General features: G+C 46.4%; 1 protein-coding gene across 3 annotated transcripts in view; it reads left to right on the forward strand.

Annotated features, from left to right (window-relative positions):
• Positions 1-26,891, forward strand: part of Fife (regulating synaptic membrane exocytosis protein fife) — a 75,238-nt gene that overhangs the window by 19,868 nt on the left and 28,479 nt on the right. For all 3 annotated transcript variants that reach the window (XR_004469886.1, XM_033382388.1, XM_033382389.1), the window contains 3 exons: positions 16,470-17,062; positions 21,734-21,869; positions 25,995-26,317. Coding sequence is in view for 2 of the 3 variants with exons in the window: in XM_033382388.1 (XP_033238279.1) it covers positions 17,027-17,062; positions 21,734-21,869; positions 25,995-26,317 (495 nt within the window). In the remaining variant the exon portion in view is untranslated. The remainder of the gene's footprint in view (positions 1-16,469; positions 17,063-21,733; positions 21,870-25,994; positions 26,318-26,891) is intronic.

A 26,891-nucleotide genomic window follows, 5' to 3' on the forward strand; every position in this document is an offset into this window, starting at 1 on the left:
TGGCGGCGTCTTAGTAGGTACTTACGAAGCCGATTCGCCGCGTCGTGATAAAGTTTTAATAAAGAGGCACTTTTGTGCATGAATAAAAGTATTGTATAAGTCCGTAGAATATATAATGAAAGCGGTTTCCGACCCCAAGAATCAGCAATTATATACCGACGAAAAAAAGCAAATCAAAATAATTATACGTTCCATGATGAAAGGAAAATTGATGAATTTGGATTGGGTGTTGAGGGAGGACCTTCACTTGCTTGATTGCAGTTTCCTCCGTCTGAAGGGGAATACTCGTAAAACATTTGATTAATACCAGATTAATACCATTAATGCCAGACCTTCCTACATACCGTAAAATCCATATCCTTGGAGATTGATTTTAATCACGGGACACGGAATTTCAAATCGAAAGCCAAAAAACCGAATGCAAATCGACATAAAGACGGAGGTCATGGCAGCGGCAGTGACACCAACAGTAAGGCGGAAATAAAGTGAAATCGCACAGGTAATTTGTTGCCACAATGGCTAGATGAGAGGCCCACTTTTACTCCATACTCCTCCATGCTCCATGCCCCATGGTCTTGCTCGAGGGACTGTGCGTTGGTGCTTTTTTTCCATAGATACACCACGGTGTGTGAGAATCTCTAAGAGACGCGCCCGTACCAGTCAACGAACTGGACTATCCCTTTGGGGCTTCCCAGCTAAACTCACCACCACGCACAGCTACACACCTCATTCCACGCGGAATCACCGCAAAGTATTACTTCTCAGAGATGGGTTGCCTACTTAAGGCTCTCTCCTCTACGCGTCGCTCCCGTTCGCAACTTCTCAGATCGTTCTGGATGGCTATTAGGGTGTTGCAAACGCGCTGCCAGTTCTCATGAACGTCATCAGCTCCTCTGGTCGTGGAATAAATTTTACACTTGAGCGGTACCTCGTGCAGTGGTAGATCACATGCTCCGGATCCTCGCTCTCATTTGAACACTCAGGACATTCGGGAGTATCCTCGTGTTTGAACCTATGCAGATACTTCCTGTATCCTCCGTGACCCGTCAGGAATTGGGTGAGGTGGTAGTTTATCTCTCCGCTTCTCCGCCCTATCCATGACTCAATGTCCGGGATTATTCTATGGGTCCACCGCCCATTTGTGGCCGTGTCCCATCTTGCCTGCCATTTTTCTACTGACGCCCGCCTTTCCGACGCACGGATGGTCTCTAGCGATGCATTAGTTCGCATCCCTGCGCGCGCTTCGTATACATGCGTCATCTCGAGCGCTAGTATATCCACCGGTATCGAGGCCGCGAGGACCAGGGCTGCGTTATCCGACACCGTCCTATATCCAAACACTACTCGAAGAGCGCAGAGCCGATATGGCACTGACATCTTTCTTCTAAGACTCATGTTGCCGAATAGGGTTGAGGACCACACCAGCGCAGCGTACAGTAGAATCGAGACCACTACTCTCGCCAGGAGTAAGCGTCGACCTGCCTTGGGTCCACCAATATTGGGGAGCATCCTTGCGAGTGCTGCCTGCATCCGGGAGGTTTTTTGACTCACGTACTCGATGTGGGCCCGGTAGTTCAATCGGTTATCCAGCATCACGCCTAGTTACCGGATTGACTCCTGCGACTTGATAGTCACATTACCCACGCGAAACGTCGCGTACTCCATCTTCTTCCGACTCGTGATGAGTACAGCCTCCGTTTTGTGGCCAGCCAGGTCCAATCCCGCGTTTTCCATCCAGTTGGATACGATCCTGATTGCCTCGTTGGCCGTCGCCTCGACAACTCGGAGCTCTTTGGCTACCACGACCATGGCGAGATCGCGAAACCGACAAGTGTGCATCCCTGCGGGAGCTGGAGTCTCAGGACATTATGTTCCACAGTAGAGGTCCTAAGACTGCTCCCTGTGGAACTCCGGCTGTCACCCTGTAGAGCTTTGGTCCCTCCTCCGTCTTGTACCTCAGTACCCTACCCGACAGGTAACTGGCTATGATCCGAAGCAGGTAGGTGGGAACTCCAATTCTTCCGAGCGCCTAGTTTATCCGAGTCCAGTTCGCTGAGTTAAACGCGTTACGGATATCCAGGGTCACCACCACTCCTTTGTGCCAAATCTCCATCTTATTCCCTCGATCGCTCTGGATGCGATGTCGGTGACTGCTTTGATGGCGTCGACCGTTGATTTGGCCTTCCGGAATCCGTACTGGGACTCCGATAAGGCCTCCTTCTCCTGGATCACAACTTGCAGTCGGTTGTAGACGATTCTCTCCAGGCTTTTGCCAACAGTATCCAGCAAACATATTGGGCGGTATCCTGATGGTTCCTCCGGCGGCTTATTTCCTTTGGGCAGAAGGATTAGCCGCTGCACAATTCCACTGCTCTGGACAGACTCCTTCCCGTAGGCATTTGTTGAACGTGTCAACAAATACATCTGGTCTGGTGGTTGCTCCAAGCTTCAATGCCTTGTTTGGGATACCGTCCGGTCCTGGTGCCTTTTTATCTCCAATCTCTCCTGGTAGCCGCTATCACCTCCTCTACAGAAATCTGTTGCCACAGCTCGAAGTCTTGGCTCGAGAAGCTCTCCTCCCGATACGGGTGTTGTGGGAATAGGGCCTCCACGGTGCTACGGCTCCTTATCCTCTTGGTGACGACCTTATATGCCGTCCCCCAAGGGTTGACGTCAGCCTCCTCGCATATCTGCCTGAAGCAGGCTGACTTGCTCTCCTTTATGGCACGTTTAAGGGCTCTTTTCGCTGATCGGAGTTCCTCCACCCTGGTGTCGAACTCAGGGCGACCTCGTGCTCTCTGGTAGCACCGTCTTGCTCGTAGGCAGGCTTTCCTTAGCTGGTTAACCTCCGCATTCCACCAGTAACAGGGCGCTCCTCTTCTGCAAGTCTTCCTTCTTGGCATTGCCGCATCACATACCTCCTCCATGAGCTTTGCCAGTTTCTGGGCCAGGCCCTCTGCCGTTTCTCGCGCAGGGCTCCAGCTAGCGTTGCGCAGATATTCCGTGAAGGTTTCCACATCCAGGTGGCAAGCTGTCTTTTCGTTTCTGCTCCGCATTCGAAGTGGATCGACTGGTTGGTCGTTTCGCCTTTGGTGGCAATGACGATCGGATCTGCTTGCGTCTTGTCCGCGAGCGCTCCAGTCGGCTTTTGCGGCCTCTTCCTTCTGCGTCGGTTGGGCACTGTCAGGAATGGGGTGTCCTCCGGCTCCTTTCTCTCCCTTTCAGCGTAGGCGTCCTTTTCGACTGCTACTCCTGGTGTGGTCTGGACCTCGACCGCTGCCTTGGTCTTTTTTGTCCGGGGTGTTGGTGCACCTGCAGCCTGTTTCCTCTTAGGCTCCGGGAGAGGTCTAATCGGTGACGTTTGAGAAGACTGGTTGGTCCTGATCACCGCCTTAGCTCCTTCGTCGTGCAGCTGGATAGCAACCAGCTCGTACAGCACCCTTATACTCTCGATCGAGTCCCGCATGGGTTGGTGTATGGATCGCCTCTTGCCATCCTCGAGCATCTCCACTAGCTGTGTTATCTCTCTTCCTAGATCGCGCAGCGCTGTGCTGCCCTGAGCTTTTTGGTGCTGCTCCGGATCAGCGTGGGCCGGCAGCGGGGCGTCAGTCCGCTCGCCAGTTGGCGTTCTCGCCATTTTCTTGCTTTTATTAAAGCCTTCTGAGTCGTTCGTCGTTATGGGTGTGTTATTTTTACTCATTTTTTTGGGTCCCAACTTGTAAGCCGTTGTCCTTGTCTGTTGTACAGTCGCGTTATGATCCCATGGTTGTCTATGCAAGCAGGGAGGCCATGCGAGGGCCTTTATGGGGTCGGGAGTTCAGAGCCGGATCCGCACTAGTCAGGAGTGACTCAACTGAGCCTGTACGTCCAATTTAATGGCTACGGAACAAGGAGCGTGCTTAGATATTTGCCAATTTTTCACGGGACGGGGGCAGAAGCAGCATTAACCTAGCAGCCATTTCGGCGGGGTTTCATTCCGCGTACTAAAGTGCTAGAATGCTGGCTTCCGTCAGCCCTGGGGTCATCAATCCAAAAAAGGGGGGTCCAATTCCTATCCTAAGACTTTACTGGTCTCCGTCTTAGTCGCCTTCTCGTATTAGCTAGGTGCTTCACAGGTGTGTTAGACCTATCCGGGGGATACCTGGCATGTGCCGGCGGTTACGAGTTGCTTTAGTGCTCTTTAGAGGAAGATCCTACCCGAGCAGAACAGGGTGCCTTCTGCTCGCCTGCGGGCCTCTGAGAATCTGGCGCATGTGGTCAGGACATGCTCAGCGTTTTCTATTGTTCCGCAGCAGCTACACAGCCCATTTCCTCGTGGCCAAAGCGGTGAAAGTACTTCTTAAATCACCCGTGGCCGCTGAGAACTTGTGTCAGTTCGAACGTAAGTTCTCCATGCCGCCGATTCATCCATGCTGCAATGTTGGGGATTAGTCGGTGGGTCCAATGGCCGGTTACAGCATTATCCCATCTGAGTTGCCAGCTCTCGAGACATTTAGCCCTTGCCCTGGTCTTAGCCGTTCTAGCGTCTGCCTGTGTGTTGGCGGCCTTTCTTCCCTTGTGGATTTCGCTAGCTTCCTTCGCTGCAAGCGCTATGGGTGGTATGCACCTTATTACCATTATTGCCTCTGTGGAGACAGTACACACCGGGCACCGAGTCTGAAGTCCGACTCAATGCCCTTAGTGTAGCTCTTGGTCCTCGTAGCCTGGGTCCATATTGGCGCTGCGTATAGTATGGATGACTTGGCCACGTTAAATAGCAGTCTGCTGCTCGTTGATTTTGGGCCTCTTTGGTTCAGCATCATTCGTGAAACCGCCATGACTACGCCGTGTGCCTTCTGGTGTGTCTGCTGCAGGTGCTCTCTAAACGACATTCGGATGTCCAGCATAACTCCCAGGTACCTTATCGCCCGTTTTGAGGTAATTGTGGTTCCTCCTACAGTTATCCTCGCCGTCTCCACCTGTTTCCTACTACTGATGAGAACCGCTTCCGTCTTGTGCTCGGCTAGCTTGAGCCTGCCTGGTCTAGCCAGTCGCTTATGATCTCGATTGCCTCGTTCATACAGCTCTCGGTCTCCGCGAGGGTATTCTTCGTGACCGTCACCGCGACATCGTCAGCGAATCACACGATTTCAACTCCTTGCTAGAAGTTGAGGCGAAGAATTCCATCGTACATCGTACAGTGGTGGTCCCAGTAAAAATCCTTGTGGAACTCCTCCCGTGATGGAGTATGACCGAGGGCCATCCAGGTAGTCATTGACCATCGCCTGTAGATATCCGGGGATTTCGAGTGTGCGCAGGGAGGACTTTATCCTGCTCCAGGATGCCGAGTTAAAGGCGTTTTTCACGTCCAGTGTTGCCACCAGACAGTATTTTTTGGCCTCGCCGAGCCATCGTGTGCCTTCCAAGGCCTTTCTGGCAGTGCCGCACACCTTGTCTAGCGCATCCAGGGTAGAGCGAGCCTTCCTAAAGCCGTACTGGTTGTCGGAGAGTCCACCAGCGGCCTCGATTGCCTCCGTTGACCTTGCGCTGATTATGCTTTCCAGCATCTTACCTGCGCCGTCCAGGACGCAGTCTTTCCCAGGTTTTGGTATCAGCACCAGCTTTTGCTTCTTCCATCTTCCAGGAAAGCATCCATCTGTGAGGCATTTGGTGTAGGTCTTCGCAAAGATCATCGGGTGCAGGCTAATAGCCAGCTTGAGGGCCCGATTTGGGATGCCGTCTGGTCCTGGTGCCTTGCAGTTTGGCACTCTCTTTACTAGTTTTGCCAACTCTTGCGGGGTCACTGGGGGTACTTGGTGGCCCGTACTCATGATCCTGTTTACCTGCGTGTCCTGCGCTGGGAATAGGTGCTTGAAGATTGCCTCCATTTTTTCCGCTCCTGTTGGTGCCGCGTGCTTCAATGCACCGGTCTTCTCATGACCACCTTGTTGCTGCAGAGGATAGCGTTGTGGTCGCTCGCGGTGTATTACTCGCTGATCTGCCATAACGCTGCTAGTTGAGTACTTATGTAGGTGAGGTCTATGATGGATGTGGTATTTGCTCTGCTGAAAGTTGGGTTGCAACCAGCGTTTTTTACGACTATGTCCAGGGAGGCAAAGGCCTCCACTAAGACACGGCCCCTGGCATTCGTTGTTGTTGTCCCATTCCGATGCCCAGGCGTTGATGTCCCCAGCTACTAGCGACGGCGAGTGTGCTCTGATGTCGTCTGCCAATTTGTCGATTGTGTCGCTGAACTCTTCGAGTGACCAGCTGGGTGGTAGGTAACAGCTGTATACCCATAGGTCTTTCAGCCTCCCTCGTACGTATCCTTGGATCTTTTAACTCCGTCTAGGTGTTGTGCCGGTTTGCCGCACATCCAGATTGCCGCTTTCCCCGATTGATCCATGACCCACGTGTTGGATCTCACGGTCTTGTAGGGCTCGCTCAACAGTGCCAGGTCCGTGTTGAGCTCTGTAACGGATTGGGTGAGAAGGTCTTGGTTAAGGTTCAGTTGGATGATCCTTAATATTTGAGTTTTCTAACTGCCTCGCGGTACGCTGGAGACTTAAATCTTCCCGAGGCATGGTCCGTGGGGCTGCCCGTTTTTTGTGCGCAGAGTATGCAGTGTGGGTCCTTGCTGCAATTTCTGGCCTCATGGTCTCTGCCTCCACATCTAAAGCACGCTCCTCTGTGGTCCTTTTCTCCGGTGAAGTTTACCGAGATGTGCCCGAACTCTAAACACTTGTAGCATCGTTTTGGCGACACTATTTGCTTGATACGGCAGTTTACCCAGCCGACCCTTACCTTCCCACTGGCGGCGACTGCCTGGAGGGATAGGGTGGCTATCTGCATCCCGCTTCTGGTGGCTCTTAAGGAACTTACCGCGTTCTCGGGGATTTCGGTTACCCCTGTGGCAGGCTTCAATGCTTCCAATATCTCTGCCTTCGTTGTTATCTCATCTAGATCCATTAACTCGAGCCTTGTTTGTTCGGTCAGGGCCCGAACCACTGTGTGTGTGTGTGTGTGTTCTGTTCGCTTATCCCTAGAGCTTTATAAATAAATAATTTGATATCCAGCCGTGTTACAATTAGTGGGACTTATCCGTCAGAGTGGAATTAGCTCGAACTGCATTTGATTCTAAAATAGGTATTCAAAATGCAACAAAGTCATAAATGCATAAAACTCGCTTTGCAATCAAAACTAGTTCCATATAAACTCTAAATATTTCATTATTTTGCAGAGCAGCGGAAGCGAATGATTGTGGGAATTCAACATTTATCCGACTGGCCGTCTGAAATTTGACGATTCCCTTCAGCTTAAAAATGGGGGCATTCCAAATTCTAAAGAAATATTCACATGCAATTCAAAATTTGTGGTGCTTGCAAGCAATGTCTCTCGTTGCAGACAGGCTGAAGGCGCCGCAAGGGCAGGCGGATAGACAGACCGAAAGGCAGGGAGATAGCCACATGTTCCGGGCGATAAGTAAGCACTAGGACACAAAAGGATCCTCACAACAATCATAACAATAAACCTAATGACAGCAGGCGAATGACATCTGTCAAAGATGCCAAGGATGCCATGCCTTCGCTGGGGAGAGGGAGCAGCCAAAGAATGTCATAGAAATGCATTTTACGACCACATGACGGTATAGATGGTATCATGAATAATGCTACGCCACTACGAACCACCCAACCCACGAACTCATTATATAACACATCATCAGGACCTCTCCACTCTCTCTCCCCCGCCACAGCAAAACAAAAAGAATGGAAAAACTACACAGAGGCTGGGGCTTGGTTCAAAATTTAGTTTATTTCGATCTTTTGCATGACAAAATCGTATTTAGCCTGTGCTCAGTTTTTTAATTGACTTTTGCTGACGAGCCACGAGTCCATTTCCTTGCCAAGGACGAGTTGAAGACACGAGAGGAGCAGCAGCAGAAAGTCAGAGGGGATGTGACATTGAATTCGCATTTGATGCAAAAGTTTATGAAGTACATAAAGGGGTGGTGGGGGGGGAAGAAGCATGGCTTGGTAGACCATTTTCAGGACATTTAACGCTGACATTGACATTGACAAGGTACGGTGCGGGGACTGTATCACACTGTGCAATAGGCCCCAAACAGTATCGTATTGTCCCCGACGCAAATGAATAATTAACTTGGCAATATTTTTCGGCAGATAAGGTCGGGTCTGACAGCATTCACCTTTACCCTGCTCATGGTATGGCATGGCATTTTATTGCCCAAAAATGCCGTCAAACTTAATATTATTTTATTTCAATTTATTTTATAATGCTGAGTCTGTCTGAAGCACTTCCTGAAAATTGTTATAATTATTTTGTATTGCCAGCGGTTGTGGCTTCCTCGCATCGGGTTTGCCATAGCCACCGCCTTGTGGTTTAATTAATTGCGGTCACTCTCTCTCTCTCAGCGACTACCTCCACCTCCCAATACTATTTGTGATATCCTTACGGTCGTGCCATCGCTTAAGGACCATTAAGCCTTTCTTTTGCCTGTTTTGGCTTTTGGTGTGCTGTTTTAACTCGTTCTTTTCCATCGGTTTCTTTGTTCTTTTTGAAATTTGATTTTATTTAACCACCACTATTCACCACCCCCAATTGAAGGGCATAACGCATAGCCCAGCGGATGCAAAATGGCAAAATTTAGAAGAAAACGAGGGGGAACGTTGCGAGTTGCTGCGGAGACCGCAACTCTATATTTATATCCGATACTTGGTCAGTATGGCTCTCCTCCGGCAGACGCCGCTAATATTAAACGACACGACAAAGAGTGCGTGAGAGAGAGAGACAGAAAATCAGTCTGAGCGTGACGTCGGGCGTTGCGTAGCCACTGCAAATTGGTTTGTTCTTTTTGGCTATAAAAATGATCCGATCCACATTCAACAATCTGATAGATATGGTCATTATCTATGATTCTGCGTTTTTAGTTTTCTCTAATCTGCAATATTGTGGATGCAACAGATTTTTGTCCTTTGTGGGGGCGGAAGGTGGTGGGGCGAAATTTGGAGATATACTTTTTATATCGAGATCTAACAGAAGTCCGGATACCAAATTAGGCTACTCTAGCCTTAATAGTCTCTGAGATTTGTGGATGCCCCAGATTTTCGTCCTTTGCGGGGGCGGAAGCGGGTGTGGCGAAATTTTGAGACAAAACTGTCAAGGTCCGATATCACAGTAGTGTGCATACCAAATTTGGTTGCTCTGGCTCTGAGATCCTTGAACTCATATTTTGCAATTGGCAAAACCGACCATGAAACCTGTGTGTTAAAGAGAGACAGAGCGAGAAAGAATGAAATTGTTTTCTGGATTATGGCTATAATAATTATACGATCTGTGTCAGATTTTGCACTTTAGAAGATATAGCTGTTTTCTCGTATCTTTGAAATTATGGATGCCTCAGATTTTCGCCCTTTGTGGAGGCGAAAGTGGGCGGGGCAAAGTTTTGAAATATTTTCGTAACAGTGACATATCACAGAAGTCTGGATCCAATACATCGTTGCTCTAGCTCTTATAGGCTTTGAGCAATAGGCGCTGATAGGGACGGACGGACAGACAGACAGACGGACAGACAGGGCTCAATCGACTGGGCTATTGATGCTGATCAAGAATATGTATACTTTATGGGGTCGGAAACGATTCCTTCTGGACGTTACACACATCCACTTTTACCACAAATCTAATATACCCCAATACTCATTTTGAGTATCGGATATAATTAAGCAACCATTTCCACCCAAAGGAAGCGTCTGACTGCGTTGCTGCTTACTAAAACGGCGGCAATTACTCCTCCGAACTCTGCGCCCTTTTATATCCCTCTCTGACAGGCTCTTTAGCCGCCACAGACGACGCATGCTGGGGCTTGCTGTTGTTGCTGCTTCGTTGAATTTTTACGCATTTCTAATGAGGAGTTGCCTTGTCGCGACGCGACATCATAAATGTGCCATCCTGACCCAATCCAATCCAGTCCCTATCGCTCGCCCTCTGTAAAGGCATCGTAAGACTCCGTTGCGTGCTGTCATGCAAGAAAATGGTCGCCAGGCTGCACATTTTACAAAGCGTTAATGAGCACTCGGATTGCTTTGTATTTGCATGGGCGGATGGATAAGGGCATATGATATGTGTGCACCCAGAGAAAATATAACTGAAATTTGTAATATTTAGATTTAAATTTTTTTATTTCTGCCTAAGAGAGTGAGAATAGAAAGAAAAATGGGTTTAATTTATATTTTGAAATTAATAAGAATATATTTTAGTAAAAAGTACGTTCGTATTTCATATTGAAAATAAATTATTTAGTAACAAGTATTTTTGAAATATATTTAATACATATAATATAAAACGAAGGGGATCGCTGTGAGTTCCTGCTGAGGCCGCAACTCTACATTTATACCCGATACTTTGTCGGTATGGCTCTCCTCCGGCAGCCGCCGCGTACATTGAACCTTGTACATTGTGCCTCTGACCACTATGCGCTTATAGGCACGGACAGACGGACAGACTGACGGACAGACTGACGGACGGACAGGCAGACAGACAGACATGGCTGAATCGACTCGGCTTTTGAAAATATATGTATATATACTTTATGGGGTCGCCTCCATTTTCACCAAAAATCTAATACATATACCCCTATACTCATTTAAAGTATTGAGTATAAATAATAAACTAAAATATTCGGCTAAAATATATTTATATAATATATATTTGTGTTTTAAAGTTGTTTATGTTTTGTAAAGACCCTAAAAGAAAATTCTAGACATTTGTGAGTTGAACTGAGTTGTAAATTCGAACTGATTTTTAAATTTGTCTCTTACTATGTGGATTTTTATTCGTTTGGCAGACATATTTTGCGTTATGTTTGTTAAGCTGCCATTTGATGTACGCCTTGAATTGCAGTTTGAACAATGGTTTTGCCCCTCAGTTGCTTTGCATAATCAGAGGAATACGCGCTGCTGCTCCTCCTCGCAATATTGGTTTTATAATCATGTGCCCCAAATTACATTGTCAGCCCCCGGAACACGCACTGGAATGGAATGGCAAATGTTGACAGTGTCCACTATCCCACTGCCACACAGTTGCAATCCACAATCCTGAATCCCGATAGCAACCCTCAATTCAGTTGATAATCAAGTAAACGCAGGACAATGCACAGCAATTCCCAATTAAATTCTCTCGGGGGCAGACAGGCAGACACATTCAAGGCAGACAGACATAGAGACAGAAACAAATAAAATTTTCTAATAAATAATTTATGAAACAATAAGCCACAATACCAGCAAATTGAGTGTAAAATCGAGAGACCGACAACAATTGTCAGTCATTAGTTGTTGCAGCAGCAGCAGTGGCAGCAGAGTCAACTTCTGTTCCGTTGACTGGTCTATCGTTCCGTTCTGTTTAGAAACTGTTGCCAAGAGTAGACCCAAAAAATCAATTCCATTTGGTGAGTGAAAATACTTTGATTTGATTTCAATTAAGATGAAAGTCAGGCAACAGCAGGAGGCAACAACAGGAGGCATGGATTCAGAAGATAACGCGTCAAGCACGAAGACAGACAAAGAGAGAGAGAGAGACAGACCGCAAAAACGGTACTTGAATGGATATCGAGGCATGCAACACTGAGTGGCATTTTGGTTAGGTTTTCGCTTTGATTAAATGTCAAATTGCAAACCGCAAAGCGAGTGGCACTTGGGGCACATGTGTTTCTGCCGCGCGTTGTGGCGTCGTGGCATTGCCACGCCTAACTGTTAGCCCTTCTCCACGCCCATTTGAATAATTGAGTTTGGCGGCAGTTTAAACGATTGCCAGCTGCCTTTGTTTGTATTACAGTTCATCTTCTTCTTCTTCCTCTTCATCTTCAACAACAACAAAGCAAGATAGTGGAGATGGGCGGTGATGATGGTGGGCGTAGTTTTATTTCATTTGGTTGCTGGTTGGTACGTGTCCTGAATGGGAATGGGATTGTTTTTGCTAAAGGGAAATTGTAAATGGAAATGGCAATAGCAATGGGATTCGAAGAGTCAGAGTCTGAGTCGAACAGCATTTGTTCTTTGAGTTGGAATTAGAATGAGAATCAGAATCAGACAGCAATCTGTTCGGTCAGCCCACAACATGCTATGCCATGCCACGCTATGACATTTCCTCCCACTTGTGTTTATTCACAGCAATTAGAGAGAGATAGAGAGACAGAGAAAGAGAGAGATCATGTAAGCCCCGTCTCTGTCAATTAGCTAGAAACGGCGGTGACAGCGAGAGTCCGTTTGCCACCACTCGAATTCCAGGGGCTGAAAGCAAAACCGTACGTGGTCGCAGGTTCATTAAATGTCCCAAACAATGCTGAGTGTAGAGTGGTGGAGCGTATCGGGACTCAGTCACTGCTTAATTTCCTCTTAAAGTTTTTCTCACTGCCTGCCGCTTAGGCAAATTCATTTCCCCTTCCAGATCGATAATCTTCTAAAATTTTCTCAAGTGGCAAACCCCCTTTTCTTGCATGTCATCTCAGAAGGCAACAGCAAGTGGAGTAAGTGGCATTCGTTTGTGGCTTGATCTACAGATAAATTTAAACAGATACACACACACACACACAGAAGCAACAGCTGCAACGGCAACAGCAATAGCTGCAAAAATGTTGTGGGTGTTAACAAGGCAACAATCAACCAGGCAGCAACAGGGGACATGGTTGAGGGTTAAGGGTTGGTCGGTGGCACACTCCCAAGAGTCCTCCACCCTCCCCCTATCATTTGGCTTTGTTGACAACGCTTCATTCATGCCCCATTAATGAGGTTGAGGTTTTGCCCCAGCATCATCATCAGCATCACAATCATCACAATTGCTCCTTCTGCATGGACAAGGACACGGGCACCCTGCTGTCCGGTTTTATTTACGAACTGCGTTGCGATTTCTTAACTGCAATTGGAGAGGCTGGTGCTTCTTCTGTTCCTGTTGCTGCTGTTTCTGGAGTTTTTTTCCTCGGTTTTGCCACGCGCTCGCTATTGCGCTTCATTTTTGTGAAGAATTGCTTTTGCAGCTTTTGTCGTGCACCCTACATACACATAAACACTCACAAACACACACCCACATGTTCCCGCACAACAATTCATAGTCCGTTGATAGTCCGTTCCGTGACATGAGTAGTGACATAAATGAGTGACATAAATTAACCGGAAAAATAATACAAAAGGAAAAGTGGAGAAGCGACACTCGTTATTTGACAAGTATTTTCATACATTTCGATTTCAGGGGGTTTTTCCATGTCTTGTTTGGGTTGTCTCTGTGGAGCGTGTGATAAATCTTGGTGTACGTTATTTAAAGCCCGTATTAGAACTTTAACGCTAATGGAATTCTGATCAGTTTTCACTTTCATTAGCATGCAAGAGACGAAGGCGATATGCGATATGTCCCCCAGGGTACGGTCTGTGAGTTCCCGTGTTTTTATACCCGATACTCAAAATGAGTATTGGGGTATATTAGATTTGTGGTGAAAATGGATGTGTGTAACGTCCAGAAGGAATCGTTTCCGACCCCATAAAATATATTCTTGATCAGCATCAATAGCCGAGTCGATTGAGCCTTGTCTGTCTGTCCGTCTGTCAGTCCCCTTCAGCGCCTAGTGCTCAAAGACTATAAGAGCTAGAGCAACGATGTTTTGGATCCAGACTTCTGTGATATGTCACTGCTACAAAAATATTTCAAAACTTTGCCCCACCCACTTCCGCCCCCACAAAAGGCGAAAATCTGTGGCATGCACATTTTTAAAGATACGATAAAACCAGAATCATAAAGAATGACCATATCTTTTAGACTGCAGAATCTGAATTGGATCGTATTATTATTATAGCCAGCATCAAGAAAACAATTTCACTTTTTCTCGCCCTGTCTCTCTCTAACACACACGTAGCATAGCCGGCTTTAATTAGAGTAAAACATTAGCGCCTAGATGTCCGAGACTATAAAAGCTAGAGCAACCAAATTTGGTATCCACACTCCTAATATATCGGACCGAGACGACATTGTTTTAAAATTTCGCCACACCCCCTTCCGCCCCCGCAAAAGATGAATATCTGGGGATATTCACAAATCTCAGAGACTATTAAGGCTAGAGTAACCAAATTTGGTATCCGCACTCCTGTTAGATCTCACTATAAAACGTATATCTCAAAACATCGCCCCACCCCCTTCCGCCACCACAAAGGACGAAAATCTGTTGCATCCCCAATATTGAGGATACGAGAAAACTAAAAACGCAGAATCATAGATAATGATCATATCTATCAGATTGCTGGATCAGATCAGATTATTTATATAGCCAAAAGGAACAAATCAATTTGCAGTGGCTACGCAGCGCCCGACGTCACGCTCAGACTGATTTTCTGTCTCTCCCGCACACACTCTTTGTCGTGTCGTTCAATATTAGCGGCGTCTGCCGGAGGAGTACCATACTGACTAAGTATCGGGTCTAAATGTAGAGTTGCGGTGTACGCAGCAATTCACAACGTTCCCCCTCGTTGGTTTTGGATTTGGGCTCCCCAATTTCGCGCTAATTAACTGTGTGCCAGCTACAGGCAGGCGCCAAGTTTTTGACAGCCTGGAAATTTGCCAGCATAAGCAGCCTCCTGCTTTGAGCAACATTCTCCTTCGTTCTGGGTCTGAAACTGGCACTCTGTGTTTTTATGTGTGTTGATGTGATCTCACGCTCGTTACCAACACCAACAACAGCGGCAACAGAAGAAGCAGCAGCCGCAATGGAAAAGTTACAATTTATGAGCACATTTATGCAAACCTGTCTGCAGAGCCATACCCACGGTCGTGGTCCCCGGACAAACACTTGTAACCCTGTTTCTCCTGCTCATCCTTCTGCTCTTGGTCGTACATCTTCCACCGAAAATCATCGCGTTTCCCCGTGATTTGGCTGCATGGAATGCAATGTTGCTGTTGCTGTTTACTGCTTTGCTGTTGCCTGGCATTTTGACAGCCTCAAGCGGCAATTAATTTTCATTTTCCCCCTCCCCTCTCCCAAATACAATTGAAAATTTTTCCTCTGCTTCACTCTCTGTGCTGCGCTCATTTAGCAAGTCAGGAGTTTTATTTGGCGTAAGCATATTTCCACATATCATCCCCGCAACCCCCACGCCCCCGTGCAATTATCCTTCCAATCCGAGGCGGAAAACTCTCGGAAGTGCACTTCAATGAGTTTTTATGAACTTTTTCAATGTTTCAACGAGAGATAGGGTAAGGGCTAGGGCTACGAAGAGAGACGAAACGAGACGAGACTTGACCAAAGTTTTCCAACTAGAAACTTGAATGACTGCGTCCACCCAATGAATCCCTCAGCATAGTCCCTTATTTCTATATGACCCAACAAACTGCCAACAACAAATGGGAATTGCAAATGATTGCCCCATAGCATGTGGCATGTGGCAGAGGCAACTCCAGTGGAACTGCAATCGAGCGAAACTTTCGACAATTGAATTGCGTTTGTGGGTCATTTCATTTAATAATTCCATTTCCTGGCGGAAAATCCAAAAGCCACATGACTCCACTCTAAGACTCTTCGTTCACCCATTCGCACTTCTCTCCCGCAATGAACTGCAGTCGTTTCTGTTCCCTGTTTTTGTTCCCCCCCTTTTAACGCTGACTAGCTCCCGCAATGAGCTGCAGTGAATGGCCGATAAGCTCTTTGCAAAGCTTTCTGATTCGAGGGGCACAAATGAAGAGGAGCTTATGGATTCAACAAAGCAACCAACGACCCGACCCACCCACACATCAGCAGCTCCGCTCAGAGCTTAGTTCGGGCTATGATGAGTGGAGGAGAGTGAAAGCAGTGCTTCAGTTATGGCTATTCTCTGCAAATCGATGATTTCCATGGCAGATGCATAATCTATGCAGGGATATACTAAATATATTCTATTGTTTCAGGAACTCTATGGTGAGTAAAAGTAACATATAACATCTAAAAAAAACTCTGGGCATAAAAAACGTTGGCTGAAAATCAGTTTTTTGGGAGTTTTTCTCCTTTTCGGTTATCCACTTGGAAGGCATAGAAAGCAGGTCAGTCTAGAGGGCACCCCGAAAGGACTTTCTTTGCATGCCATCAGGCGACGCAAGCACTGACACACTGACACATTATTTTCGCCTTAAAATCATTCTCCGCTTGACTGTTCAGCCACACTTTCGGCGCAGCGCGGCTTTCATGTGCGTGTGAATGATGGGGGGTTTCAAAGGGGCTGTACTGCTGTGGCTGCAGGTTGGGCTGGGACTGGGACCGATGCTTATCGTAGGCAAATTTATGGGACGAACTTAAGTACGGTGTGAGCCGGTGATGCCCATTACGGTTATACTTTAAGCGAAACTTTCTCTCCCTGTACACCAACGTATCCCTCCCCCCTTTTTTGTGCCTTTGGCCTAATGACTAATTATAATTTTCTGCTTGTTCTGTGTATATTTTCATGTTTTTGTTGTTGGCGCGCACACAGCTGCAGGAGGACGCAACGCAAATAATAACAACAGTTTTGAATTATGGCCAAAAGTTAATTAAAAGCACAAAAAATACGGCACATAAGTGAGGCTTAAACCAGGGAAAGCGGGAGCCATAAATCAATCATAACAAGAGAGAGCGACAAAGACAAAGAGCGCCAAAAAAAGACAGAGAGAGAGAGAGCCAAAATATGTAGAGGCTGCATTGAATGTGTGTGCAAAAATCCAATCGCAATGTCAATGCCTACTATTTACATGGCCAATGAAAAATGGCCATCAAATTGAGAGGCATAACGAGCAAAGCGAACACACAGCACAACAATATGGCCCAAAGCCACGAGCAACAGCAACAAGCAACAGCAGAAGCAAACCATATAAAAGAACCATTCAATTTGGAATGACTTAGAGCGGCTTACGAGTGTTCATTGAACAACAAAAGCATTCAGCAACCAAAAGAATACAGCGTACACACGGCGTATGCGTGATTAATTGAACTTTAAACACACACAGAGAATCACACAGAGAGAAAGAGAAACGAGAGAAACAGGCTGTCAAAATGTTGCCAACCAACGTGATGACATTCATGAAGAAGGTAAGTGGCAAGGACGAATGGACCAAGCCAAGTGCCAAGGGTAGCGACACTTCCATTTTTAATTAATGAATATATAAATCAGATCCAGATTCAGATTCGGATTCTGTTTCTGGTTGTGTCTGTCCCCCTCCATCCTGTCACAGACAGATGCCTCGTAATTTATGCTTAATTTTATTTTATTTGTGCCATTTGTGATTTTATAATTACTTGACCATGCAGCAGCATGCGGCATGCGGGATGCCGGATGCGGGATGCGACAATATGCAATGTACATTGCGGCACTATAAATTTAAAAATACACCAAATAATGAAATTCAACAAAAGCAAATGAAATTGAAAATTTCAAATTGAAAATTAAAATTGAGGAGGCGAAATGAAAACGTTTTTTAATTGCATATACATAATATGTAGAGCCCAGCATGAGTACAGAGTAAAAAAAAAATGATCCCATCTCGAACAACTGAATCATGTGCTACTCGCACACGATCAATATTTCACACTGTCTACAAAAACAGATTGTCAACATTCCCATGTTTGAGCTAGAGTCATGATCCAGTCGAGCTGTCAAAAAAAGCATGTGTGAGTCCAATTCCCAGCAAATGATTTAGATGCACAACACAGTAAAACCAGAAAACTTTTATTCAAAAACATAATTTTTTTGACCATGCCGTCGTTGCCTAAAAAGGAGCTTCTCTTTTGCAAATTGGTTGCTTGCTAGGGAAAAAATTCTTTCGGAAGAAGCCGACGATGCTGGTGTTGCAAATATTTTGCAGCCTAATTTTTATAATATCGTATTACATATGCATATCGGGTTTTTGTTAGGACTTTGATCCATAGTCGGGTTAACAGTCGAATTTTTGTTCACAGCTATAGCGGCACATAAATAGCGAATTACTCCGCGGGGAAACTGTGGGCAGGTAGACTTCAACAACCGCAAGTACTCTCATAGCAGTGTCAAACCATCCCTTGGATAATTATCTGATTATAACCATTGTTGTCCAACATGTTCGTACAAGTATGTAATGCAGAAGGACGTGCGATCCTTCTGAGCTGAACAGATCGTTGAAGCTATTTTTCAAACAGGATTCATGAAGAAACAACAAACTTTTGGTTGCTTGTTTAGTTGGTTGAGTGGAAGGGGGGAAGGCTTGGATGGACAAACAAAACTTTTTAATTAAAAAGCCCTTTAAATGCTTTTGATCGCCTGGCTGATTTCTGCGCCACTTCCTGTGGCTGCGCTTTCCTGCTGTGTTTATACCCCATACTCAAAATGAATATAGGGGTATATTATATATTCCGTCCCTATGAGCGGCTAGTGCTCAGAGACTATACGAGGTAGAGCAACGAGATTTTGTATCCAGACTTCTGTGGCGCCCGCGAGAAAATTAGAACGAATGACCATATCTACCACATTACCGAATCTAGATCAAATCGGATTATTATTATAACCAAAAGGAACAAATCAGTGCAGTGGCTACGCAGCGTCCGACGACTCATTCTGACAGATTTTTTATCTCTTTGTATCGGGTATAAATGTAGAGTTGCGCTCGCAACAGCAACTCACAACGTTCCCTTCGTTCTGTTTGTAAAACCGGAAAAAAAAACAAAAATGGATACACAGCAATCGAAGCGGTTCAATTGTCCTGCGAAAGCACCTGCCTTGTTGTTCCTTTTCCCTTTGTTTTTTTTTTGAAATGAGGAAATTATACAAGAAGTCGTCTCCTGTGGGCAGTGTGAAGCCAAAAATAACACACAAAAGGAGAAAAGAAAAATGAAAAAAGAGATTGGAAAAGAGGGCGATGGAAAATAAAAGGCCAAGATGGGGAAAGTGTAAATTCCAAGGAAATTCTCCATTTAGCATAAAATTCTTTGCAAAGTTAATAAAAACCAAGTTGAAAATTAAAAGAAAAGCGGCAAGCGGTATAGAAAATGTCAGCTGACAAGCAAATGCCAAGCAACTAAATGCTGCAGATTTTTTTGTTGCTAAAAGAGAGAGAGAGCGAGCGAAAGAGGGAGAGAGATAGAGAGAGTTTGGCAAAAGTTTTGATTAGACGAAATGAAGCACGAAATCAAAGCGGTCTTGGCAAAGATCCAGTCGTTGATATTCTCTCGTACCCAACTCAAGACTCTCAAGACAATGATGATGATGAGAGTCTGAGAGCCGTTGGCAGTCTGTTAGCAGAGAAGTCCGTTAGGAAAAGGATTTTCGCACAAAGTTTTTCCCTCCTCTTTGGCACATTCAAAATGCCTAACAGCCAGGAGGGGGAAGGACTGGACTGCACAGAACACATCAAAAGGACAAAGTAAGTGAGGCATGAATGACATGGATACACGGAGGGGGCAGACATCAGATGGAGGAGATGGGAGGGTGATGCTGCAGTTTATTTGCAGCAATTTTCTTAACATTGTTCCCTGATGTAAAGTTCTCTCACTCTGACCGGCCATGCTATGCCATGGATCGTCCTCGTCCTAATCCTTGCGGTTGCTTAATGTCTAGCTGTGGACTCGCCTGTGGCCAGACACTGACCGACCACCACCAGCGCACACACATACCCTCCATTCGGCCGTACTCTAGCACCACACTTCGCCTGCAGTTTATTGTGGAAGGAAAGAAGGCAACAAAACGTATGGCTGCTGCAGCTCACAGGAAACTGCCTCGGCGCGTGCCTGCCACAAATATACATGACCTGAACTGTTGCTAGCAACTTTTAAGTGATTTATTTTCACTCTGTGCCTCATTTCTTATTGATTTCCAACTGCTGGGCGACTCTTTGGTGCCTGCTGCTCTGTATGCAAACAGTTTCATTCATAAGAAAAGATCCTTTCAGCTGCCAGCTGCCAGCTTTGACTAGCGTCTTTTATATGGCATACTTTGCGGCCATAAAGGGAGCACATACTGCCAAGCCAAAGTATTGTTTTCGCCGCCATGCCATGCCATACCAAGCCATTTCACTATGGCACTGGCACTGGCACTGGCACTGGCAGTGGCAATGGCAGCGACTGTAGCAGCACTTAAACGCCAACTCGCCATAATTTTCGGGACTAAACATGAAACTATTTGCGGCTTCGGGTCATAAGACCCTGGAAGCCCCGCAGACGCAGACAAAAAAAGCGAAAATGACAAAATTAACACGGTAATAATTGTGTATGCAGGAAAAGCGACAGCGCCAGAGGTTGCGTGGTGAAAATGTGAGGCAAGAAGAGCTGGCTTCACTCTTGCTGAAGAAAAATGGCCACAGCCACTTGAGCATATAAATTAAGTTGGAGGAGAGCCACAGCCAGAGCCATGTGAAAAAGGTGTGTACTCGTGTCGCTAGCTGCTGCTTCTAATTTGTGATGAAGGAGGGGTGAAGGGGATCCCCCTAAAATATGGCTACCAAACGAACAACTATTCATTACGATGATTACACTAAGATTTCAAGATGCAGAGGGTATAGAGGTGGTGGAATACTAGAGATGCTTGAGGATGCTGGATGCCAAGGCAAAGGTAAAGGCAAAGGTGGCGATGGCTAGAAACATAAATCCGCAGCTTAAATATTGCCAAGCTCCCGACATCAAATGACATCATCAAAAATGTAGCAGAAAGCGGCCATAATCTGACACGAGATGGCGCCTAGTTCGTGGCTGAGTAGGAGGGGGAGGGGTAGCGCAGCCTCCCTCTCCCCATCTTATTTTTAGGAGGCCCAAAAGGTAGGCAACCGAAAATGATGCAGCCGAAAGCACTTAGCGTAATTTGCGCCAGCAGTTTCTATCTCTGTGTTTATTTATTACAATCTACATGTGTGTATTCTTTATAGGTAAGAGTGTCTGTGCCTTGGCTGGGCTGTTTGTTCCGGTTTCCTCGTCGGCGCTTTGGCAAATATAAAATTTCCACTTCATAAAACGCTGACAGAGCAGAGGGCAGTGGTGGGACCACTTATGTTTTCGGCCCTTTCAATTGTTATTCCTCTCACACACACACGCGCGCGCTTTTTCTTGCTTTCACTCTCCCTTTCTGCATTAAAAAGAATGACTGAAATTTTTGAAAGGCTCTCTAGCAGCAGCCGTAGAGACGGGGGCAGCATCAGCCGGTTTCTGTTTATGTTTCGGCTTCCCTTCGTTGTTTAATCAAAAATTACTTTCCGCACTTTACGATTTCTGGGCAATTTGTTGCGCCTCACCGCCAGCAGCAGGAGCAGGTTTTTCCCCGGAAAATCAAAGAAAACGCCAAGCATGACGTTCCACCTTGCCTGGACGAAGGACTGGCTATGACTGGTCGGAAAAGCGTAACGGAAATCTGAAAGGACTCCAAAAGGTGTCTCCAGGGTGTTTTCCCCCCAATGGAAGAGCCATAATCCGCAAAAGGGAATTACATCATCCTAGTTTCCTTTCCTAGATTTCTGCCTTCCGCAATAATCTTTCTGCAAATGATTTTGCACAAAATACAAACTTCAATCATCTGAGTCGTGTGACCCACTGAAAGGGAACAGTTCGGCCTCGAATTAAAGCTTTTCCACAGAAATTTTGAAATTAAACAAAAAAAAACATACATTAAAAACTTACATACAAAACTTTTAGCTGATGGATGACTTCTGTAGGAAAAATTCTGCCCGCCGCCCCGTTTCGTTGTCGGCTATCCAAAATATTGGCCAAAGCCAAAACTGTTCTTTATAATCTTTTTCGGTTTTGCAGATGGTGGCCACCGATGAGACGTCCAACGATCGGCAGCCGCATGGCACGGACACGGGCGGCGCCACCTCCAATACGGGCGCCTTGAACAAGATGAAGGCTACGCTCTCCTCGTCGCTGCTCACCGTAACGGACAAAGGTAAGTGTTTACCACCTCACAGGTGGTCCTCACAGGTGGCTGGCTGTTGGTTATCCTTAGGCCTCCACCACCAAGTGGTGACATACATCTAGAAGAAATCAACGCGAGTGACCTGCTAGCATTCTCTGGCTTACGGCGCACACACGCAATATTGCCGCATACGCTTGTTTCCATCACAGTGTCGCGTCTCACAGCAATGCATCAGCATTACCATTACAAAGTCATCGACATTCCCATCCTTCAGTTCCCATTCTGCAGCTCCCATTCTTATTGTTATGGTATCCATAAATGTGACTCCGACGACCCGAATCCCCGCAGGTCCACAGAAAATCCAGAGTCAATAAAAGCCAATGGAAACAGAATCCACAGATCCACAGACCCACAGCCTCAGTTTCAGCTACAGTTTCAGTTTGTGTCAAGAGCAGCAGGGGACAGTAGCGGGGACAGCAGGAGGACCGCAGAGCGGGGGAACGACGTCACTGCAAATCACAACACGAACGAGGGGGAACGTTGTGAGTTGCTGCGGACACCGCAACTCTACAGTTATACCCGATACTAAGTCAGTATGGCTCTCATCCGGCAGACGCCGCTAATATTAAACGACACGACAAAAAATGCGTGCGAGCGAGAGACAGAAAATCAGTCTGAGCGTGACGTCGGCCGCTGTGTAGCCACTGCCAATTGACTTGTTCCTTTTCGCTATACAAATGATCTGATCTGATTCAGATTCAGCAATCTGATAGATATGATCATTATCTATGGTTCTGCGTTTTTAGTTTTCTTGTATCCTCAATATTATGGATGCAACTGTTTTTCGTCCTTTGTGGGGGCGGAAGGGGGTGGGGCGAAATTTTTAGATATACGTTTTATAGTGAGATCTAACAGGAGTGCGGACGCTAAATTTGGTTACTCTAGCGTTAATAGTCTCTGAGATTTGTGGATGCCCCAGATTTTCGTCCTTTGCGGGGGCGGAACGGGGTGTGGCGAAATTTTGAAACGGTCAAGGTCCGATATCACAGGAGTGTGGATACCAAATTTGGTTGCTCTAGCTCTTATGGGTTCTGAGATCCTTGAACTCATATTTTGCAATTGGCAAAACCGACCATGAAAGCTGTGTGTTAAAGAGAGACAGAGCGAGAAAAAATGAAATTGTTTTCTTGATGCTGGCTATAATAATAATACGATCTGGTTCAGATTCTGCAGTCCAAAAGATATGGCCATTCTCTACGATTCTGCGTTTTTGGTTGTATCGTATCTTTAAAAATGTGGATGCCACAGATTTTCGCCTTTTGTGGGGTCGGAAGTGGATGGGGCAAAGTTTTGAAATATTCTTGTAGCAGTGACATATCACAGAAGTCTGGATCCAAAACATCGTTGCTCTAGCTCTTATAGTCTTTGAGCACTAGGAGCTGAAGGGGACGGACAGACGGACAGACGGACGGACGGACAGACGGACCATCTTCTAGAGTGCAAAATCTGAACCAGATCGTATAATTATTATAGCCAGAATCAAGAAAACAATTTCATTTTTTCTCGCTCTGTCTCTCTTTAACACACAGCTTTCATGGTCGGTTTTGCCAATTGCAAAATATGAGTTCAAGGATCTCAGAACCCATAAGAGCTAGAGAATCAAATTTGGTATCCACACTCCTGTGATACCGGACCTTCACCGTTTTATGTCCAAATTTCGCCACACCCCCTTCCGCCCCCGCAAAGGACGAAAGTCTGAGGCATCCACAAATCTCAGAGACTATTAAGGCTAGAGTAACCAAATTTGGTATACACACTCCTTTAAGATGTCACTATAAAACGTATATCTCAAAATTTCGCCCCACCCCCTTCCGCCCGCAAAACAGACGAAAATCTGTTGCATCCACAATATTGCAGATTCCGGAAAACTAAAAACGCAGAATCATAGATAATGACCATATCTATCAGATTGCTGAATCTGGATCAGATCAGATCATTTTTATAGCCAAAATGAACAAATCAATTTTCACTGGCTACGCAGCGCCCGACGTCACGGTTAGACTGTCTCTCTCGCACGCACTCTTTGTCGTGTCGTTTAATATTAGCGGCGTCTGCCGGAGGTGAGCCATACTGACTTAGTATCGGGTATAACTGTAGAGTTGCGGTGTCCGCAGCAACTCACAACGTTCCCCCTCGTTTTTATCGTATTTTAGTTGGCTGCCAGAGCGATGCGATGTGGCACACGACACACAAAAACAGCCGACGGACTGCTGCGCGGATCCTTGTTGATTTTATGGCGCGGTGCCATCAGATTTATTAGAAAGAAATAAAATCTTAATTCATGATATTTATTTACAACAGTTGTATCGTAAAACGGAGACCGAACGACACCGCACCACACGCTGGTCATGCTTTTTGTATGTGCCCATAATTTGATCGAATATCTTGCCACTCGTTTCGCTGCTCCTTGCACACATAATTAAGGATAGTCGCAGTAATTCCAGTAGATGCAACAGGGTCAGCAGCTGCTGCAACCACAGGACGAGAGGACCAGAGAACCACATACTGTTACATTGCCAGACCTTGCCACTGGCATTTTTCAGCAACGAGTTTTTTTCAGGTTTTTTGTGGCAGTCTAACTTTTTGCTGCGTCCCCAAAAAATTCTTGCACCTGAACTGCGAGAGAAAGAGAAAAATTTGTCAAATGCCCTAATAACTTTATTTGGTAGCTCGCTCGTATTATCCCAAGTCCTACCTGCCTCTCACTGCCCCACTGCCTCTCTCTGCCTGCCTTGAGGTGCAATCGTTTTTTTCTGCCGCATGCAGCAGCACTTGGCGACTCTTTATTGTTTCAGGCTCTTTCATATTTTCCTTTGCCACTTTTGCGGGCTGCAAATGTCAAGCGTCAAAAGATGAAAGCACAAGGTTCAACTGTGCGTATGAGCAATGCACAGCCAACAGAGCAGAGTGGGCCTTTATACTTGCTACTGCTGTTTGCCTCTTTTGCCCCCTGCCCTCCCTGCCTCCTGACTGTGACTGTGACTAATGTACCGCGACTTTTTCCCCGGGCCACATAAAACTGTTTCACCATTTTCTCAAGGTTGAAATACAACACAAACACGCGAACGCAACATAAATGTAAGGGTAAGTGCAGGCAACAGGAAGGAGAGAGCCTTTGTTGAGAGAGCCGAAGTTTTCGATACCCCAGTTCTTATGAGGGAAAAAACCTATATTACATGGAGATATATTTATCTGACTTTGAGTGCTGTCTGTGCATCAAAACATACACACAAGCAAGTGGCAAAAGACAACCATGCAGGCGACGAACGAAAGGCGGTAAGCAAGCTGGAGAGGAGAGTCTTAGAGACTGACAAAGCCGCTGGGACATGTCTGAAAACGGCCGGTGGACCCACCATATTATCCCAAATGTCGGTAGCTGGTTAAACCTATGGCACGGTACAGTGAACCTTTATACCACACAGCTCCTCAGTAGATACGGTTGCTTCGGTCACGAAGACTCACCACACTGCAGGTGGTGTGGTCGAGTCCCAGAAGACGCTGAGTACGATATCTTTGACTGCGGGCGCTTCGACCGCATTAGGCGCGAGTTATGGCGAGTCACTGGTAGGCAGCTGTCATCCAGCAACCTGGTGAACGCGATGATAGGAGACACAAAAGGTTGGACGGCAGTGAGCAAACTGCCGCCTCGATGAAGGAGCTCCGCAGAGGCTCAGAACGGAGACAACATAGGAAGACCCAAAACTTTTTACTTTTCTCCACGATTCCATGCATGTTGTAGATATTAGTAATTATCTACTAGCTAATTTCTTTCTAAGTATAAAAACAGATATACCTTCGTTCGATTCGCTTTATTTAAAGATATTCAGCTATTGTCACTTTTGACGGCTCTGCTTGCTGATCCAAGGTTGAGTTGAAAACAGAAAACCTTTGATATTTGATTGGATTTACGGATTTGTATGTAGTTCCCTGCCAATGCACATTTCGAATCAAACAAATCAACAAGTTTTTATTTATGGGCGCCCTTTACTTTGATCGTAAATTGATTACATGACTTACTCCCTTTCTCTATCTTTCTCTCTCTCTCGCTCTCTGTCTCCCTTTGTGTTTTGCCTTCTGTTTTTTTTCGTTTCAAAGTTAATAAAATGTCGCCACGCCCCTCGTTGGTGCCAACGGATGCGGACACAAGCGGCAGCTACGGCTCGCCCAGCTATCAGCAGCAACAGCAACAGGAATCCGGCAGCGGCGGCAGCCAGAACAACAACAACCACAGCACGACAGCCGGCGGTGGTGGTGGCGGGGCAGCGGCCAAACAGGAGCCCGGTCGCAGGGCTGGGGCTTGCAGGGTGTGCCTCAAGTCCTTCAAGCCGGACGACTACCACAAGACGTGCTTCGAGTGCCAGCAGAGGGTGTGCGAGGACTGTGCGAGCTACAGCAAACTGGACGAGCACGAGGATGCGGTAAGTACCACCGAATAGGCTGCAACATCCACTACCCAGTCCCACATCCAGTCCCCATTCCAGTCCGAGTCCGAGTTTCAGGGACAAGCGACTTCCAGGCCATTGGGCAGTATCCTATCCAGTGAACGGTGGAAAAAATAAGCTTAAAATGCAGCAGCACCTTATTAATATGAAAATCTGAATGGAGGGTTGGAAGAGTGGGGAGTGCCACGCCATCCAATGATTGCAAAACGGAGTGCCGTACCACAAATTAGATTATTCAGCACTGCTGCAAGGGGGGTTGCAACAATAGCCTCTCGCTCTCTGGAGCATTAACAAGATAAAAGCCGTATTAACGAGATTAAATAGACATATTCATCCCGCTCCCCCCAGTCTCTGACCAAAATGTGTTGCACCTTGTGGCTGTGGCCGTTGTTTTGCCACGCTCTACCTTGTGGAGCATCTGTCAATACTTGCCGAATAATGATCATTGATAGACCAAAAGGCCACAGACGCAGCCACAGCCGCCATCAGGCCCCGGCAACATAGCCTTCACTTCGTGGCAATTTGTCAAGGAGTAGACCGCCAACGCCCT

This window comes from Drosophila pseudoobscura, chromosome X (genome assembly GCF_009870125.1).
Source record: "Drosophila pseudoobscura strain MV-25-SWS-2005 chromosome X, UCI_Dpse_MV25, whole genome shotgun sequence".
NCBI classification, from domain to species: domain Eukaryota; kingdom Metazoa; phylum Arthropoda; class Insecta; order Diptera; family Drosophilidae; genus Drosophila; species Drosophila pseudoobscura.